This window comes from Lupinus angustifolius, chromosome LG14 (genome assembly GCF_001865875.1).
Source record: "Lupinus angustifolius cultivar Tanjil chromosome LG14, LupAngTanjil_v1.0, whole genome shotgun sequence".
Taxonomy (NCBI): Eukaryota; Viridiplantae; Streptophyta; class Magnoliopsida; order Fabales; family Fabaceae; genus Lupinus; species Lupinus angustifolius.
In genome coordinates, this window is record NC_032022.1 from 9,812,107 (window position 1) to 9,829,858 (window position 17,752).

At 29.2% G+C, this 17,752-nt stretch overlaps 2 protein-coding genes across 2 annotated transcripts; both read left to right on the top strand.

The window, feature by feature from the left end:
- Positions 6,427-9,616, top strand: LOC109326085 (pentatricopeptide repeat-containing protein At2g13600). Its single transcript, XM_019558742.1, has 2 exons — positions 6,427-8,861; positions 9,579-9,616. The coding sequence occupies exon 1, from the start codon at positions 6,710-6,712 to the stop codon at positions 8,822-8,824; it is 2,115 nt and encodes a 704-aa protein (XP_019414287.1). The 5' UTR covers positions 6,427-6,709; the 3' UTR covers positions 8,825-8,861; positions 9,579-9,616.
- Positions 9,440-11,229, top strand: LOC109326370 (phosphoribosylformylglycinamidine cyclo-ligase, chloroplastic/mitochondrial-like). The gene is made up of 6 exons (XM_019559059.1): positions 9,440-9,470; positions 9,579-9,673; positions 9,759-9,860; positions 10,006-10,065; positions 10,615-10,787; positions 10,859-11,229. The coding sequence occupies exons 1-6, from the start codon at positions 9,440-9,442 to the stop codon at positions 10,908-10,910; spliced, it is 513 nt and encodes a 170-aa protein (XP_019414604.1). The 3' UTR covers positions 10,911-11,229.

A 17,752-nucleotide genomic window follows, 5' to 3' on the forward strand; every position in this document is an offset into this window, starting at 1 on the left:
AAATGATTCAAGAATGCTGAATTAGGGCTGTTTGTGAATGATTCAAAGAAAAACGATTCTCCATATTTGTGAGAACCTCAATTTCAATTTTTTCGCTCCAAATAAACAGATTTTAGCAAAGCCTAACCAAACAAGCTTACAAGTGACTTAAATTACAATAACCATTTTTTCAAGAAAAATTGCGAAACAAGGAAATTCTAGTTACATAACTCAGCTTCTACACACAAAAAACAATTATGTAAATTAAAAATTTTAAGCCTCAATAAACAAGCTCTTATTTATATAATTCAGCTTATGAAAAAAAATACTTTTTGCAAATCATTTATAAGAGCATCCTTCACCTTTTTAGGTAAGGAAGTAATAATCCATTTCGAGATTTGGTGATGTCCCTCTCAACAATATTGCTCTCAGGAATCAAATTTTGACCTTTTAATTATCTCATAGGTCTAATAGAGTTTTACATCACTAGATCAAATACATTATTGATGCTAAATCACTTATTTAAAATAACTTTTCAAGACTCAGCAAAAGGACCCTAAGGGTTAGTTTGGGAGTTGGTTTTTGGAGGGGAAGGAAGGGAAAGGAAAGGCTTGGGAGTCACATCACAAGTGTATTTCATGGCTCTCAAGTCTTCCCTTTTCCTTCTTTCCCCTCCAAAAGTCAACTCTCAAACTAACCCTAAAACTAAACATGGGTTAAACCTAACAACAAAACACAGATTGGAAAATTGGATTCTACTATCTATCTAAGAATGCATTGGGCTAACATTATTACAATATTAGACATCTTACTTCTTTGCCACTTGGATTTTTAGAGGACAAAATTGTCAAACAAAATTTTTTCACTTCAAAAAAATTCAAAAACTAGAAGTCATTCCATCTTTTTTGTCAAACAATAAATAAAGGCACTTTGAATCTACTATTTGTTGTTCTTTTTAAAAGTCCTTCTGCCTTTTCACTTCTCGACTATCATCATTAAGAAAAATTGTATCATTCTAATAAGCCATCATTATTTTATTAAATGTACTTTATCTTTTCTCTCTCCATTTGTATTTTATTAAATGTTCTTATGTGTTTCATATTTGTTTCTCTCCTATGTTACAAACATATCTATTTCTTCTTCTTCCTTAGACATCATATATCTCAAACCCAGCAGCTAAGGTAAATGTTAGATCCGAACTTCTTTTGTATTCTTTGTTTCATATTTGTTTCTCTCTTCTCCCGTTAGAAACATATTTTCCATATCCGAACTACTATTACACGGTTTATTTTTTCAAATCGGGTTTACTTTCACATTTATCCTCTTTGGCTTTTGTGGATGTCTCTTTCATATTTTGTGTTAAAAATTTCATCTTTATTATTTTTTGTGTTAAAAATTTCATCTTTATTATTTTTTGTGTTAAAAATTTCATCTTTATTATTTTTTGTGTTAAAAATTTCATCTTTATTATTTTTCCAAATCCGACTAACTTTGACATAGTCTACTTTTTTAGATCTGACTGTTACTTTTACATGCATTTGTGTTTTGAATGTGATTTTGAGTACATGTTTGTTACGTGCATTTATCATTTTTGGCTTTTTTATGTTTCTTTCATATTTTTTGTATTAAATTTTTTATCTTTATGATTTTTCCAGATCCAATCTACTTTGTCACGGTCTACTTTTTCAGATTCTGTTGTTACTTTTACATGAATTTGTGTTTTGAAGTTCTTGATGCATACTATAACTAATTACGTACTATATTCTTGAAGTTCTTTATACCATAACTACTTACATACTTATTAGTGATATTCTTGATATTCCAGTTTGATATTCTTGATGCATATTCTTGAAGTTGTTTCATATGTTTATACTATTATTCATGTTTATACTATAATATGTTGTTACAGAATATTAGTAATATATAATATAATATTTTATATATTAGTGATATTCTCGATTATTTGTTTAATGTTTATCCATGAGAATCATGTACATTTAAAATAATATTTTATTGAATTTGAGTATTTTTTTTCCAGATCTTATGGACTAAGAAATGTCCCTGGGGCAAAATCGTTCATGCAAATTTATCCTCTTTGCCAAATATATTTATTTGTGCAGACTTCTTCTAACATCAAGTTTGAAGAAAACTGTCATTTTGGTTATACCATAAGTCATACTTCTTCTATTCAAATTTTTTGCCTTAAAAATTTGAACTTTATTATTTTTTGTTCTTGAATATATATTTGTTAGATAGTAAATATTCTGTAACACACCTTTAAATCTCAATTTCATATTATTTTTGAAACTTCAACACGTTTCACAAATTTATAATTACATACTTATTAGAAATGTTTATACTATAATTAATGTTGTTTCCTATGTTTATATTCTTGAAGTTCTTTATACTATAACTAATTACATACTTATTAGTGATATTCTTGATATTCCAGTTTGATATTCTTGTTTGATATTCTTGAAGTTGTTTCCTCTTTTTATACTATTGTTGTTTAATTCTAAGGTAACAAATATGAAATATGTATAATTCATAACATGTTATGATTAACATATTATAATTCCCCTATTACATAAATGCATACCACACGTTATGATTAACATGTTATAATTTTTCTTAATCAATATACATAGTATATATTTGCAGAGTTCACGATTATAATGCAGCCATGATATTAAAAAAATTAAAGTGCAACCATTATATTATATAATATTAAAGTGCAGTCATTATATTATAATTATATTAATGTCATTATATTATAATTATATTAATTAAGAAAGGTAATGTTATGTGTAACATTATTTTCTATTTCTTACTTTTACACAATGTTCATTATAAATATAAATTTATAACTATTTATTGATTAATTCTAAAAAAAGGAATAAAAAATATGTATAACTCATAACAAATATGTTTTCTTTAACTTTAGATAATGCTCATTATGAATATATTTTGTTTAAAGTTTAGATTTGATTCTAAAATTGCAATGTTACTATTGCAGTATTAAAATAGTAACAATAAGAAATATAACATATTTTTTTAATAATAATTCTCTATTAATAATATTTGTTAGTAATTATTAAGAATAGTAACAATAGTAACTATTTTTGGATTTTATTTGTTTGCCATTATTTTAGAGTCAAATATTAATAATGTGTATTTTGAAATTAATCTTATTTTAGAATCAAATAGTAATGAGTTATAAATTTATTGATGATTTTTTAATTAATATTATAATGATGTGTTCCTCAATAATCAATACTTTATAAAGTTTCATGTCGTTCATCTTCAAATAGAACAATACAAAATATAATAGGGTCTTTTTCTATATCTATCCTACAAGTAAAACAATCACCAAAATTAGAATATTAACCTTAGAAAAATGGCTAATTATTAATACAATTTCGATCAATGTTATTTCTGATTCCTTAATATTAGACAATACTCATTATAGATATAAATTTATAACCATTTATTGTTTAATTTTAAAATAACTTATAATAAATATGTATAGCTCATAACAAGTATGTATTGTAAATAATAGAAATAAAACTTCAAAATTAATGATAACATTCTTCCAAATTATAGAAATTAAACTTCAATTTTTTTAACCTAATTTTTAGGTTGTAGTAAAGTCTCTAAAAAAGTCACAATGTAACATTGACCCTTATAAGAAAAAATATATTTTTAGATTAAGAAAAAAATTATATCTTTGATTTGATTTAATTGTGATAATGCAATTGCTTATTTTACATTTATTCTACTAAAATCAATCATAAGATATACAAAATTGTATGCATTGTAATACATATTTGATTTATATTTTGTTTGAATTATTTCTGATTCCTTAATTTAGACTATGTTCATTATGGATATATTTTTTAGAGTTTAGATTTGATTCTAATATTGCAAGAGTTTAAAATCTGTGCACTGACAGTATAAAGTTTTTTACACTGTCAGCACATCATCCACCATTGATTTGTATTACTTTTGTTTGAGAGTCAATGGTGGTTAATAAATCAATGGTGGATGATTGACTGACAGTGTAAAAAACATTTACACTGTCAGTGTATACATATTAACTCCATATTGCAATGTTATTATTGCAAAATAGTAACAATAGGAAACATATTTTGTTAGTAGTTGTTAAGAATAATAATCGTTTTCTAATTTTATTTGTTTTCAGTTATTTTAGAGTCAAATAATAATAACGTGAATTTTGAAATTAATCTTATTTTAGAATCAAATAATAATGAGTTATAATTTTATTATGATTTTATAATTAATATCATAATGATATATTCCTCAACACTTTATAAAGTCTTATGCCCTTCTTCATCAAATATAACGAGATCTTTTCCTATCCCTATCCTATAGGTAAAATCAATAACCAAAAATAGAATAGTAACTTTAGGAAAATGACAAATTCAAATATTAATACAATTTCAATCAAGGTTATCTTCGATTCCTTAATTTTAGGCAATATTAAAATAATATTAATAAATAGAATATTAATAATGATGTGTTATAAATTTATTGATGATTTTTTAAATAGAGCAATACAAAGTATAATGAGGTATTTTTCTATCTCTATCATACTGAAAAATATGTACAATTATTTTTTATAATATATAGTAAAATATCACATTTGTAGGTGGTTATAAAATTAATAGAAATATCACAATGTTAAATGGTGTATAAAAGAATGTATTTTTCAAATAATAGAAATGGAACTTCAATTTATGAATAATTTTCGAACAATGATTATTAGGCAAACACACAATCAAATAAAATAACATTTACTTATATTGTACATGAATTTAAAAATACATTCAAATATTTATACACAATAGGCAACAATCTAAAATAAAACATAATCATTAAAGAGATATGCTAAAAAAATCCCTATAACTTCATATGGTACTTATAAACGTAATCCCACACAAATATAGTGCATAAAGAAGTCATTATATTTATATAGAGAATATAATTGCGATATATTATCATATACAATTTGAATTTTATTTGTTACGAGTTATTTTAGAGAAGATTTGTGTTGTCTATTAATTGCAAATGGTCAATTAATAATAAACAAAACAATTCATGGAAAGATAGTAATTGCAAATATTAGATTTATGTTGATGTTTAGTTTAACACTCATGCGAGATTCAAGTTATTAATGAGTAAGATATTATCGATAAAGTTGGATTGTAGCTGTCAATGTATTAGGAGATGTAGGACTTGAATGTTTTTTATATCACAAAATAAATTAATTTTTGTTATTGGCTTTGGACACAATGTTGAAAATAACATACGAATAATGCATGAATGATTAATAAAGTAAATGAATGTGTACTTACTAACTAATTTAGAAAGTGTTGGAATAATAAGTTTTAACAGTGTGATATTAAAATTGATGTTAAACTTCATAAAAAGTCAATGTAATATTAATGATGGCAAGTATGTCTTCAAGTTATAAGTGCTTATATTTTAAACAAAATATGTTTGATAGGGATTTTAATGGATATTCTTGGGGTATAAGTGTATTATTTTAAAAATAAAACTTCAAAAATTATGCATTTTGTACAAGACATCACTACAATGACGAAAAAATTGTGCAATCTAGAGTCATACTTGCATCAACAAGTGACATTGTTGACAAATCAGTAAATATGTTTCGAGTAAAATTTGATGTGATTTTTTTAGATGTTTTAAAATTTTCATTATGTTTAACATAATATATTTATTAAGCTTATACTAATAAATATTATACCTATAACTATAGGTGAGGAAAAAGAATATATGAGTTCAGATATGTCTCGTGTTAATGAAAGTAAATCATTCAACAAACTAACTCTTGAGTACAACCTTTATTCTTTCCAATCATAAAACCAAGTTGAGGAATTTAGACTAGCATGAAGGATTATGTAATGGTACAAGATTGATTGTCATTAAAATAACAAATCATGTCCTTGAAGCAAAGATCACGCCAAGAAAAAATATTGAAAATACCATATATATTTCTGGGATGTCTTATTCTATAACTTATTCTACATTGTGTTTCAATTTTTTTTCATAATAATTATTTAACATAACATATAACACATTTTCATTTGTTAACAATTCTACTTCAACAATAAAATACATAAATCATCTTTTATGAGATAACCCCTTAACATTTTTATTAACAAATTATTCCGACACATTTTAATTAAATTTATACAAAATATATTACTACCCGTGCGAATGCACGGGTATCCTACTAGTTTATATGCAAAGAAATTAAAAACAATATTAATAAACTCGTGGGTTTATGCGAAAAATCCCAATAAATAACGAAGCTGATTACTTGAACGATATAAAATCAAATTATATAGCTAAAGAACAATGTGTGCTGCTTTAACAACGAATAAATAAATAGAAGCCGAAGTTAGAAGATAGTAAGAAAGAAATGAGAGTGAAAAAAGTTTGAAGATGGTTACATGTAGAGATTAGATTGAAGTTGAAGGAGAGAAGAGAGGGATTTGAAGCAATGACTATGAAGATTCCTCATGTGCTTAAGTCCTAACAGAATCACAGTTTCAAGCTACAGAAGAAGAAGAGCTTTAGGTTTTTGTTTTGAAGAGTGAAGTGAGACAACATTGCAAAGTTTGAAGCTTTTCACAGTGAAACACAATTTTGAGCACCTTTGTATAGATTAACTGAAGATTATAGAATGGGTAGACATGGGGTGTTGAAAAAAGTGATAAGTGACCTTTCATTTCTTGATTCATCACCTTTTGCCAAGCTCTTAGACTCTTGTGTTCGGTCAAGGTCTGTTCTTGAAGCGCGTCACAGTCATGCTCGAATCATTAAGACCCAGTTTAACTCTGAAATCTTCATTCAGAACAGGCTCATTGATGCTTATGGAAAATGTGGTTGTTTGGATGATGCACGCAAAGTGTTTGATCATATGCCCCATAAGAACACTTTTAGTTATAATGCGATTTTAAGCTCATTGGCAAAGGCTGGTGATATTGATGAGGCTTTGAATGTGTTCAATTCGATGCCAGAACCTGACCAGTGCTCATGGAATGCTATGGTTTCCGGTTTTGAACAACATGATTATTTTGAAGAAGCTTTGAGATTTTTTGCTGATATGCACCGTGAGGATTTTGTACTTAATGAGTACTCTTTTGGAAGTGGCCTTAGTGCTTGTTCAGGTTTGAATGATTTGAATATGGGTGTTCAAATTCATGGTTTGATTTCGAAGTCGCGTTATTCGATAGATGTTTACATGGGTTCTGCTCTTGTTGACATGTACTCTAAGTGTGGTCTGGTGGGATATGCTCAAAGATCCTTTGATGACATGTGTGTGAGGAATATAGTTTCTTGGAACAGTTTGATTACGTGCTACGAGCAAAATGGTCCCGCTGAGAAAGCTCTAGAGGTGTTTGTAAGGATGAAGAATAATGGGATTGAATCTGATGAGGTTACTTTAGCCAGTGTGGTCAGTGCTTGTGCAAGCTTGTCTGCAATTAGGGAAGGATTGCAAATTCATGCTCGTGTGATGAAATCGGATAAATTCCGGCATGACCTTGTGTTAGGCAATGCATTGGTTGATATGTATGCAAAGTGCAGTAGAGTAAACGAAGCTAGGTTGGTTTTTGATAGTATGCCACATAGAGATGTGGTGTCTGAAACCTCCATGGTTAGTGGATATGCAAGGGCAGCTAGTGTGAAAGCTGCGAGAGTGATGTTTACAAACATGATGGAGAGAAATGTGGTGTCTTGGAATGCACTCATTGCAGGTTATACACAAAATGGGGAGAATGAAGAGGCGGTTAGTCTTTTCCTCCTCCTCAAGAGGGAATCCATTTGGCCAACACATTACACCTTTGGGAATCTACTTAATGCATGTGCAAATCTTGCTGATCTGAAGCTTGGTAGACAGGCACATACTCACATTTTGAAGCATGGGTTAAGGTTTCAGTCTGGAGAAGAATCTGATATTTTTGTGGGGAATTCCCTCATTGACATGTACATGAAATGTGGACTGGTCCAAGATGGATGCCTTGTTTTTGAAAAGATGGTAGGGAGGGATAATGTCTCATGGAATGCCATGATAGTGGGATATGCACAAAATGGTTATGGTACAGAGGCCCTTGAAATTTTCAGGAAAATGATGCTATCTGGAGAAAAACCAGATCATGTTACTATGATAGGAGTTCTATCTGCATGTAGCCATGCAGGACTTGTTGAAGAAGGACGCCATTACTTCCAATCAATGTCTGAACATGATTTAGCACCATTGAAGGACCATTATTCATGCATGGTTGATTTACTCGGTCGGGCTGGTTGCCTTGATGAAGCAAAAAATTTGATAGAGACAATGCCGATGCAACCTGACGCTGTTGTTTGGGGATCTTTACTTGCTGCTTGTAAAGTTAATCGAAACATTACATTAGGGAAGTATGTTGCAGAAAAGCTCTTGGAGATTGATCCCTTCAACTCTGGACCTTATGTTCTTCTTTCAAATATGTATGCTGAGCTTGGTAGATGGAAAGATGTGACGAGAGTCAGGAAATTGATGAAGCATCGAGGAGTAATTAAGCAACCCGGTTGCAGTTGGATTGAAATAGAAAGTCGTGTGCATGTTTTCATGGTGAAAGATAAAAGGCACCCTCGTAAGAGGGATATCTATTCATTTTTGAAAATTCTCACACAACAGATGAAGCGAGCTGGCTATGTTCCAGAAGTTGAAGATGATGAGATTTATGAGGAGGAAAGTGACTCTGAACAAATCTTACATTATGAAATGGAAATGGCTGTAGACGCTGCCGTTGGATAAAATACTTCAACCTTTTCGCTAAGCATTACTTTTAGTGGTGAGATTTGTTGAAATTTGAAACTCTTGTTGCTAGATACTACGTTTGATGGTACAATGATGGTTGGTTTTACTTGGCTCACACATTAATCTGTGTAGTGTGTAGTGAATTTGCTATCTTACTAGATTCACCTTAATGAAGGTCTTCTGAGAGTGATAATCCTGTGTTCGTATCTATATTGTGCTCCGGGTGACTATGGTTATTAGGTTGTGTTGGTTGGAAGTTAGAACTTGGGCTCTGTTTAGTTGAGTAGGTAGGAAGTGGGAAGGTAAGAAATAAAATATACTCATTTTCACTTTGGGCTGTACACCTTTTGTAGTTTGTTTGAAAATAAATTTTCTGTCTCACTTTCCATATGGCAGAGCTTGGAGTTTTTGTAGAGGAGGCAAAAGGAACAATACTGTTTAGGGGGGCCATGATAAAAAACTTACATCTCACCCCCAAAAAAGTTGCATGTTAAAAACTTTACTTTTGAGGTAGCCATAGCCACTGTATGGCAACACAATCCTCCTCCCCGGCACTTTTCCACTAAGCCAACCAGACCCCTTGGCTTGATAATTGATCATGTATCAATCTGCATGAGACATTGTGTAGTGCTAGTCTTCGACAGTTTGACACTCTGGCTACATTAATTTCGTTGTTTGCCTTTTGTATTTATTGCTTCTATTGTATTTTTCTAAAAGATGGTGATTCAAATAAAAAACTTCTTCTGAATAGGTGATTCGTTTCTTGTTGCTGGTACGGATGGTGTGGGAACGAAAGTAATGCTGGCCTTTGAAACGGGAATTCATGATACTATCGGGATTGATCTGGTAAACTTTTGGCTACTGATTTTAACTACATTCATGTTTCTCTCATACCCTGGTTGGCTTTTGACTATTGCCTTTACTTCCTTAGGTCGCAATGAGTGTCAATGATGTTGTTACTTCAGGAGCAAAGCCTTTATTTTTCCTAGATTACTTTGCAACTGGTCACCTTGATGTTGACATTGCTGAAAAGGTAATAATATATACATTAACTGGTTTGGTTGTGTATAATATAACATGATTCATGTACGATAAACAAGTCAAGTAAAGTTTTTTTTTTGGGTTGGCATCTGGCAAAAGAAATATTCAAATTTCTCACATAATATCCTCTTCTTCAGGTTATAAAAGGCATTGTTGATGGCTGTCAGCAATCTGATTGTGTTCTTTTGGGAGGAGAGGTACTGTAATTCTTTATGGGTTTATTTTATTTTAAATCACTGTGTGTAGTGGATGCCTAATAATTTTCTGAAGTCATAATCTGATTGGTAAGACATCATGAAATAACTGGAGAATTTGTTGTTAATATATATATATATATATATATATATATATATATATATATATATATATATATATATATATATATATATATATATATATATATATATATATATATATATATATATATATATATATATATATATATATATATATATATATATATATATATATAGGCTTGCTGCAAGTTTTCAATATGTCTAGAGATCTAACAATTTTTTTCTCCAGGTCTAAATATAATATGGATTCTTGAATTTAGACTCATTGTTGTAGAAAAGTTTAAACCTATTTCTACAAATATATCATCTTCAAATTCTTTACTACGATAAATAAAAGCTCTTTCTTACTCAGACACTTGCACTTTTAACGTGGACAGAGAGATTGTCATTTTTATTTCGCATGTAGCATGTTTCTCCTCTTACACTTAGTTAATTTTATATACTTTTCAGACTGCAGAGATGTCTGGTCTTTATAAAGATGGTGAGTATGATCTTAGTGGTTGCGCAGTTGGCATTGTGAAGAAAGATTCTCTAATCAACGGGAAGAACATAGTTGCTGGTGATGTTCTTATTGCTCTTCCATCTAGTGGTGTTCACTCTAATGATTTCTCACTTGCAAGAAGGTTGGTTGAGTGCAAATCCCATCAGGTTTTGTAAATTGTAGTTACTGAGGATGTGTCATATATCTTTACAGAGTGCTTGCTCAAAGTGGTCTCTCATTGAGAGATGAAAGGAATGCTCTTTAGTTAATTCTATATGATAACTTCTCATATAGGGTGGGAATATCGAGGACGCAGAGATGAGGCAGACTTTTAATATGTGCATAGGGATGGTGCTGGTTGTGAGTCCAGAGACTTCAGATAGAATACTTGAGGATAAAGATAATACAGAGAAATTCTACGGTGTTGGTGAAGTTACAAGCAACAAAAGAATGCTCTGTAGTTAATTTTGGTATTGAGTTTAATCATTTTGTACCTTCCTAATAATACTTTCATGACAAGTTTGCTATGAGAGTTGGAATTTTGGGGTCCTATTTGGTTTCCTGACATAAATATTAGGAGTAAAATGCACTTTAGCACCATGATGTTTAGGTCATGTGTAGTTCTTAATGTTTAAAAATGTGTATATCAGTCCTTATACTTTTAAAGTGTGCACAACAACCCGCTGTTATGTGTCTAGACGCTGCAGATGGAAATGGCTGTAGACGTTACATATTTGTTCTAGGATTCCTGAATAAATGACTTAACCCTGAAGCATGTTTGTTCTTGAGGAAGATTTAGCCTTGACTTTGCACTAAGCATGATGATTTCTTCAACTGTAAGGCAAAAGGGTACCCTTTTTGTGTAACACCCTGAGATTTTTCTGAACTGAGCTTTATTGAAAGGTTTCTTGTTCATCAAGATTCCCCATGGCCTGACCTTGCAATTCACATCCTTGAGGACATGCTTAACTCTGCTGAATGATCTTTGTTCAGCTTTTGCTTCCTCTTCATTTTCTTAGTCATTAAGTTGTGGAAGTTTGGTGAAGATTTTAAAGGTTGCTTTGTTATCTGAATATCTTGTAGTTGATGCCCATTTACTCTTTCTGCATTGAATATGTTTTCGTCTCTTTTCTTCCTCTCTTTGTTTGGATGTGTCTCTTTTTCTCTTCTCTGCACACTTATTAAATGTGATGGAAAGTCTTAACATTAAGATAATGGGAGTCTTTACATAATCACATCTTCCTATGCATTTCCTCACAATACTTCATTGGAAATTTCTACAATATTAATTCGGATCACAATTTAAAACCTTGCAATTTCACACTATCAAATAAAAGTGCATTGCCTCTATTTGTTTCTTTGCAAACCATGGAAAAAATCCCATACATTTTTTGGCTAATACATAGCCGTTTCTTATTCCGGTCTATGATTGGACGGTCCGGTCCAATCCAAATAACATTGACTGATATGGTGTAAGTGCCACTGCCACACAAATAACCTTTGTTTCTTTCCCTTTTCTGGGTGAAGAATAATGTGTTTGGATGAACTTAGTGGCGGCTTAAAGTGACCTCCCAACTACTTCATGATAAGGGTACCCATCAACTTTATCTTTTTAATTAGTGAAGTGTTAATGATGGCTTATGGAGCAAACATTAAGCCATAAAGTTATCAAATATTATTTGTTTGTTGTTCACGTAATACAGCCAAAATTCCCACGTCGGCTGATTAATACTAAACTAACTTTATTCTATTTTATATTACTATTACTTCTTTTGTTGAATTGTTCACATAATTAATTTTGGATTGGGAAGAGCAGTTAGGTGATGGGGTTGGAGATTGTACCACATAATTAATTTTGTTTTGATGCATGATATGAAGTTTGTTGTAGCTTAAGGATAGGACTAAGGATCACAAAATTAGGATATAAGTGACTAGAAAAACTTATTTGGAGACGTAAACTACATAATGTCTGCTTTAACTTTTTTAGAATTATGATTATGATATGAAGCAGGAAAATAAAGAAAGATAGATGTAGATGAGCTACTTAACCATGCTGGTAGAGACTTAATTCATGTAATCAGTATAGAAAATGGTTTGCTTGCATATTGTACCCACTTTTGGTGATTTTTATATTAAAAATGTTGATGTAGCGAAAACGATCTTTACATAGAGTTGACTACAGACAATCAAATAAAGTGCATAAAATAAATAGAATATAAGAAAATAAAGGAATTTGTTAATGGAGTTCGGCAAATTATGTTTACGTTACTGAGAACACTAAGCAACTCTTTATTATAAGCTCTAGCACACTCATGGATCCAAGTGCCCATGAAGTGTTTCTATTTGGTGTGTTTCATTATAACAATGAATTTGAGTCCAATATATAAATAACATTAATTACTCTACTTCATTCTAACACTAGACAATGTTAGATTATACAATAATGTATTTCAAGCATTTTTTCAATAGAAAATAAATAGTCTTTGACTATTAATTAGAGAATATATTTTGGTGTAGAACAAAAGGGTTTTCAATTATGTTTTCATGATTGTCGTTACCAGATTTTTGGCTGCACGATTTTCTTAGACTCACCATTACATTTTTATCGTAAAAATGTAAAAAAAATCGTTTAGCCCCAAATTCAATGGGCTTTTGATTTTTGATATCGATGTTCGGGAGTCGGTTACAGAATATGGAATGTACTAGTACCCTATTCACCCGTTTTAAATGGTACCCCTCACTAAATTGTATAACTTATATTATACTTTAGAGATATTTGTTTATTTGATCAATTATATTATCTTTTTTGTCCCTACACTAGATAGGGAATCAATGCTACGTAGTTCTTAGAAAATTATTTGTGGGTTGAGTATTTTAATTGGGAGCATAAGCGGCATAACGTAATCATCCAAAGGATGGATTGAGGAAAAGAAGCCCTAAGGGGCGACCCTCCCTTCACCCTTAATGTGGTTAGCCATTTTTATTTCTGTGTAAAGTATAGATTTTGATAATTATTTATTAGTAAAAAGTGATTTATAATTACTATTATTGAAAATTATTAATCTAATTAAACGTGTTTTTATTGTTGATTTTAGGAATTAATCAAATGAATATAACCGTTCTAATGTGACCATTCGAAAATGATTTGAGAATGAGAAGTATTATCGCGACCTTCCTCCATCTTTGATTAGTCCTCAATATATATTATTATAATAAAAACTACCATGTAAAAATATATTTTTCAAAGTACTAATTTTTACTATTGACATTTTTAATGATATAAAGAAACTTTCATTATTTTTATTTTTATTGTTTATTATAAGAGCTTTTGGCGACAAATCAAAACTAAAGAAAGTATTAGTAGGAGAAACTAACCATATTTAGTGCAAATATTGAGACTATGGAATGTGATTTTGTCGGGCTGAAGATAGCCTATCAAACTGCAACTAGTCGCTGACAATCAAGGAAATTGGATAGTGTTGCACTAATTCATGGACAGCTCTGTGATAGAAGATTGCTAAACACATCATATGGAAAAGAGGGTTTTGCAAGTTATTTTGCTACTTTTTTTTGTGAACAATTTTAGTGTTGTTTGAGATTTGTTTTGTGTTTGTGATAATTTAAGGGTGTGGAAGAATTGTTACGTGTTTGCTTTTTTTGCTAGTTTTGAATTGAGAGGTACAACTACCAAAATAATTTTGCTATTTTTTAGAGAGTTGAGTGAGTATTTTTTCGATTTTTTTTGGAATGGTATTTTTGGAGAGATTTCTTTGCACACCTATCCTTCTTATTTAAAGTGATGGAATTTGCACATATAAAATAAATTTGAATCTCCCTATTAAATTATTGAAGACATTTTAACACAAGTTTTAAAATATAACAAAATGCAACTCAATATTTACATAATTCATATTCCAAAACATTAACCTAATATTCGAATTTGAAATAATCATATATTCAAATATTCAAATTGTGTAGTTTTAAGTTCCAGGACATCTAAAAATATATTTTTGCTCTAAAAGTAGTCCAATAAATTTTATAAAGTCAAAAAAATGTTATAATATCTAAAAGTAAGCTCCACATAATTATTTGACCTTTTAAAATAGTTGTAACCGGAAATATTTTTTTGGATAGAAAATTAAGTAGTGATTCTATGAAATCTCAAAATTATCATATTATCTATAAATAGGTAAAAATCAATCATTTGACTTTTATAAAATCACAAGAGAGGTGTTTTGAGTGCATTTTTATTTTACAATTAAATAGAAAACAAAATTACAATAATTTTGTGATATCATTTATTTTAGAAATTGACATCCTTCTGACTATTAAATCACATAAAATATTTTTAAAATAAAAACCGAAAATGAGATAATATTTGACCATTATAAAACTATTAATTATTCATTAAACTATTTTAGCATATTTTTTATTTTTTATTTCAAAAATTTATTTGCTTATTATTTTTCGAGAAATCAATTATTTTTAACAAAATGTTTCTGAATTTTTTATGGGTCGTACAAAAAAATGGGTATTACAATCATCAAACGTTTTTAATTGATCCCTTAAAAAGCAAGTTTTATTAGGAGTGCATGTTATAAGTTCAATTTGGAATCCGATCCACATATCATTGGCTTGGTCACAAAATTGGCTTGACCATTACCCAATAATATCAAGGACGGGTCAAGGCAATTCAATATGTATGTTGATATGCATAATATAAAAAATTGAACATAGTGCATATAATATAATAGAATTAGAGAAGGAAAATTTTAAGCTAAAGTATAAGTTGGATTATAATAAACAAATTCAATATAAATATATTATCTAAAGTTTTGATTTAAATCAATAAGTTTTAGCACCTAGTTAAAAGAAAATTATTTATTGTAAAATAATTTGTGACAAATGGGTGAGTGGAGATAACTTAAAATATAATTAATCATAAAGAGAAATATTAAATCTAGTTTATAAAATGTCACACTCCTCCAAATTAGTTTCACATTTAGATGATTTAATAGGATGAGGCGAGTTTTATCTATATTTTGTATAAAAAATAAGTATAAAAGTAAATTACACCGACACTCCCTGAGTTTTAGTGAAATTATACAAACTACCCCTCACTTTTCTACACATACATAGACCCCCTAATTTTTATACTTTTATTACACTGAACACCCCTACATGAGACATAAGTGTAATTTTTTAAACAAAAAATGTGATAAATGCAATTAAGTTAAACAAAACATGGTATATTGTGGAGACAAGTCCAAACAATATATGAGTCGATACATCTTTATTATTTTTGGTTCGTTACGATATAGTATAAGAAAAATTTAAACAATATATCTTTAGAATTGTTGATACATTTTATAACCAAAAATAATAATGATACATTGATTTGTATATTATTTGGATTTTTCCTCACAGTATACCATGTTTTGTTTAACTTAATTGTACTTATCACATTTTTTTTTAAATATTACACTTATTTATCATGCGGGATGCTCAGTGTAATGAAAGTATACAAACTAGGGGAGATTTGTGTAGGTGTAGAAAAGTGAGAGGTGGTTTGTGTAATTTCACTAAAACTCAGGGGGTGTTAGTGTAATTAACTCTAAGTATAATTATTTTCACCTAGTTGTGTTTTGTATGAATTTTTATTAGAATGACAACGGGGTGAATTGAAGTCGGGTTTATGCTTATCCAACCTGAACTTGAAATCCAAAACTCGAATTAAATGGGATTAAAAATAGTGCTTTCATCCCGAACCCGATGGAAACCAACTCAAAACATATTATATATAGGGGTTTGCTAATGTAGGTATACCTCATTTCATTCTGACCCACAACCATCCAAACCCAAGTCATTCTGAAAATTTGACCTTTTTTTTAGGTATACATTGCTAACGTGGTCCTTCATGAAATGAGGTGTACTCATGTTAGCAAACCTCTTATATATATAGGTTATATATATATAGGTTTTATATATGTATTTATGATTAATTTTGTAATTTTACATATATTAATTGAGTTCCGAGCGGGTTTGGGATAAGATATTAGCTATACCAAACCCGAACCCAAAAATTGAACTTGAATCCGAACCTGAATTTAATCACATTAAATTTTCCCGGATAAATTTGGTTTTGGTTCGGACGAATACTTACAGGTTCGGTTTTCATTCCCTAATTTTTATTTAGAATTCTATACATCTATACTAATATATAAATGGAAAACATAAAATAACTATTGATCGAGTAATTTTGTGTTTCCTTAATTGACCTTTCATATTTCTAATTTCATATCTGTACTATTAATTTATATCTATATTATTAATAAAACCAAAATACTTACTTTTAATAAAGCTAAAACAAGTAATAACTACCATCATAACATAATTTTTATATTCTAAACTTATCCTTATGTAATTTCTCTCCTTAATAACTATTATAAACTTCCACATATTCATTCTATTGCTTTCATTTTTTATATTAATATATCATTAATCTTCCACATATTATCTTATTTTTATCTTCTTCATTTCCCAACCCAAGAAGAACACACAATAAACAAAAAACATTCAACAACTCTCTAATTAGAGGCAAATGAGAATTTACATAAATTTTATGTATATCACAAGTTATCTTCTTAAATTTTTACTTTCTACTTTTTATATATTACTTTCTTATATTTAAATTATTTTTTCTTAATTAATATAACATGAAAATATTATGTTCTATATTAAAAAATAAGAAAGTGCACGTTAATATGATATAAGCACACAATAAAAAAAATCAAAATCATATCTTTTTAATACGTGTACTTTGATGTCTTAAACACTAAGCAAGCTATTAACTATTTAAGAATGAATGAATCTGACTGGTTTCTTATACTTGAGAGGCCAATGATGAAGATTGTGACACTTATCCAAAATTAAATTAATCGTTATTTTAAAATTGAATTTGATTTAATATTTAACTAAATAAAATACAGAATAATGAAATATTTTTTGTTTTTTATCATGGATTTAAATTAATTTTTCTCCCTCCCAGCTTCAGAATTTCTGTCTTTTCTTTATTTTTCTGAAGTTAAATATTAAATTAAATTCAAT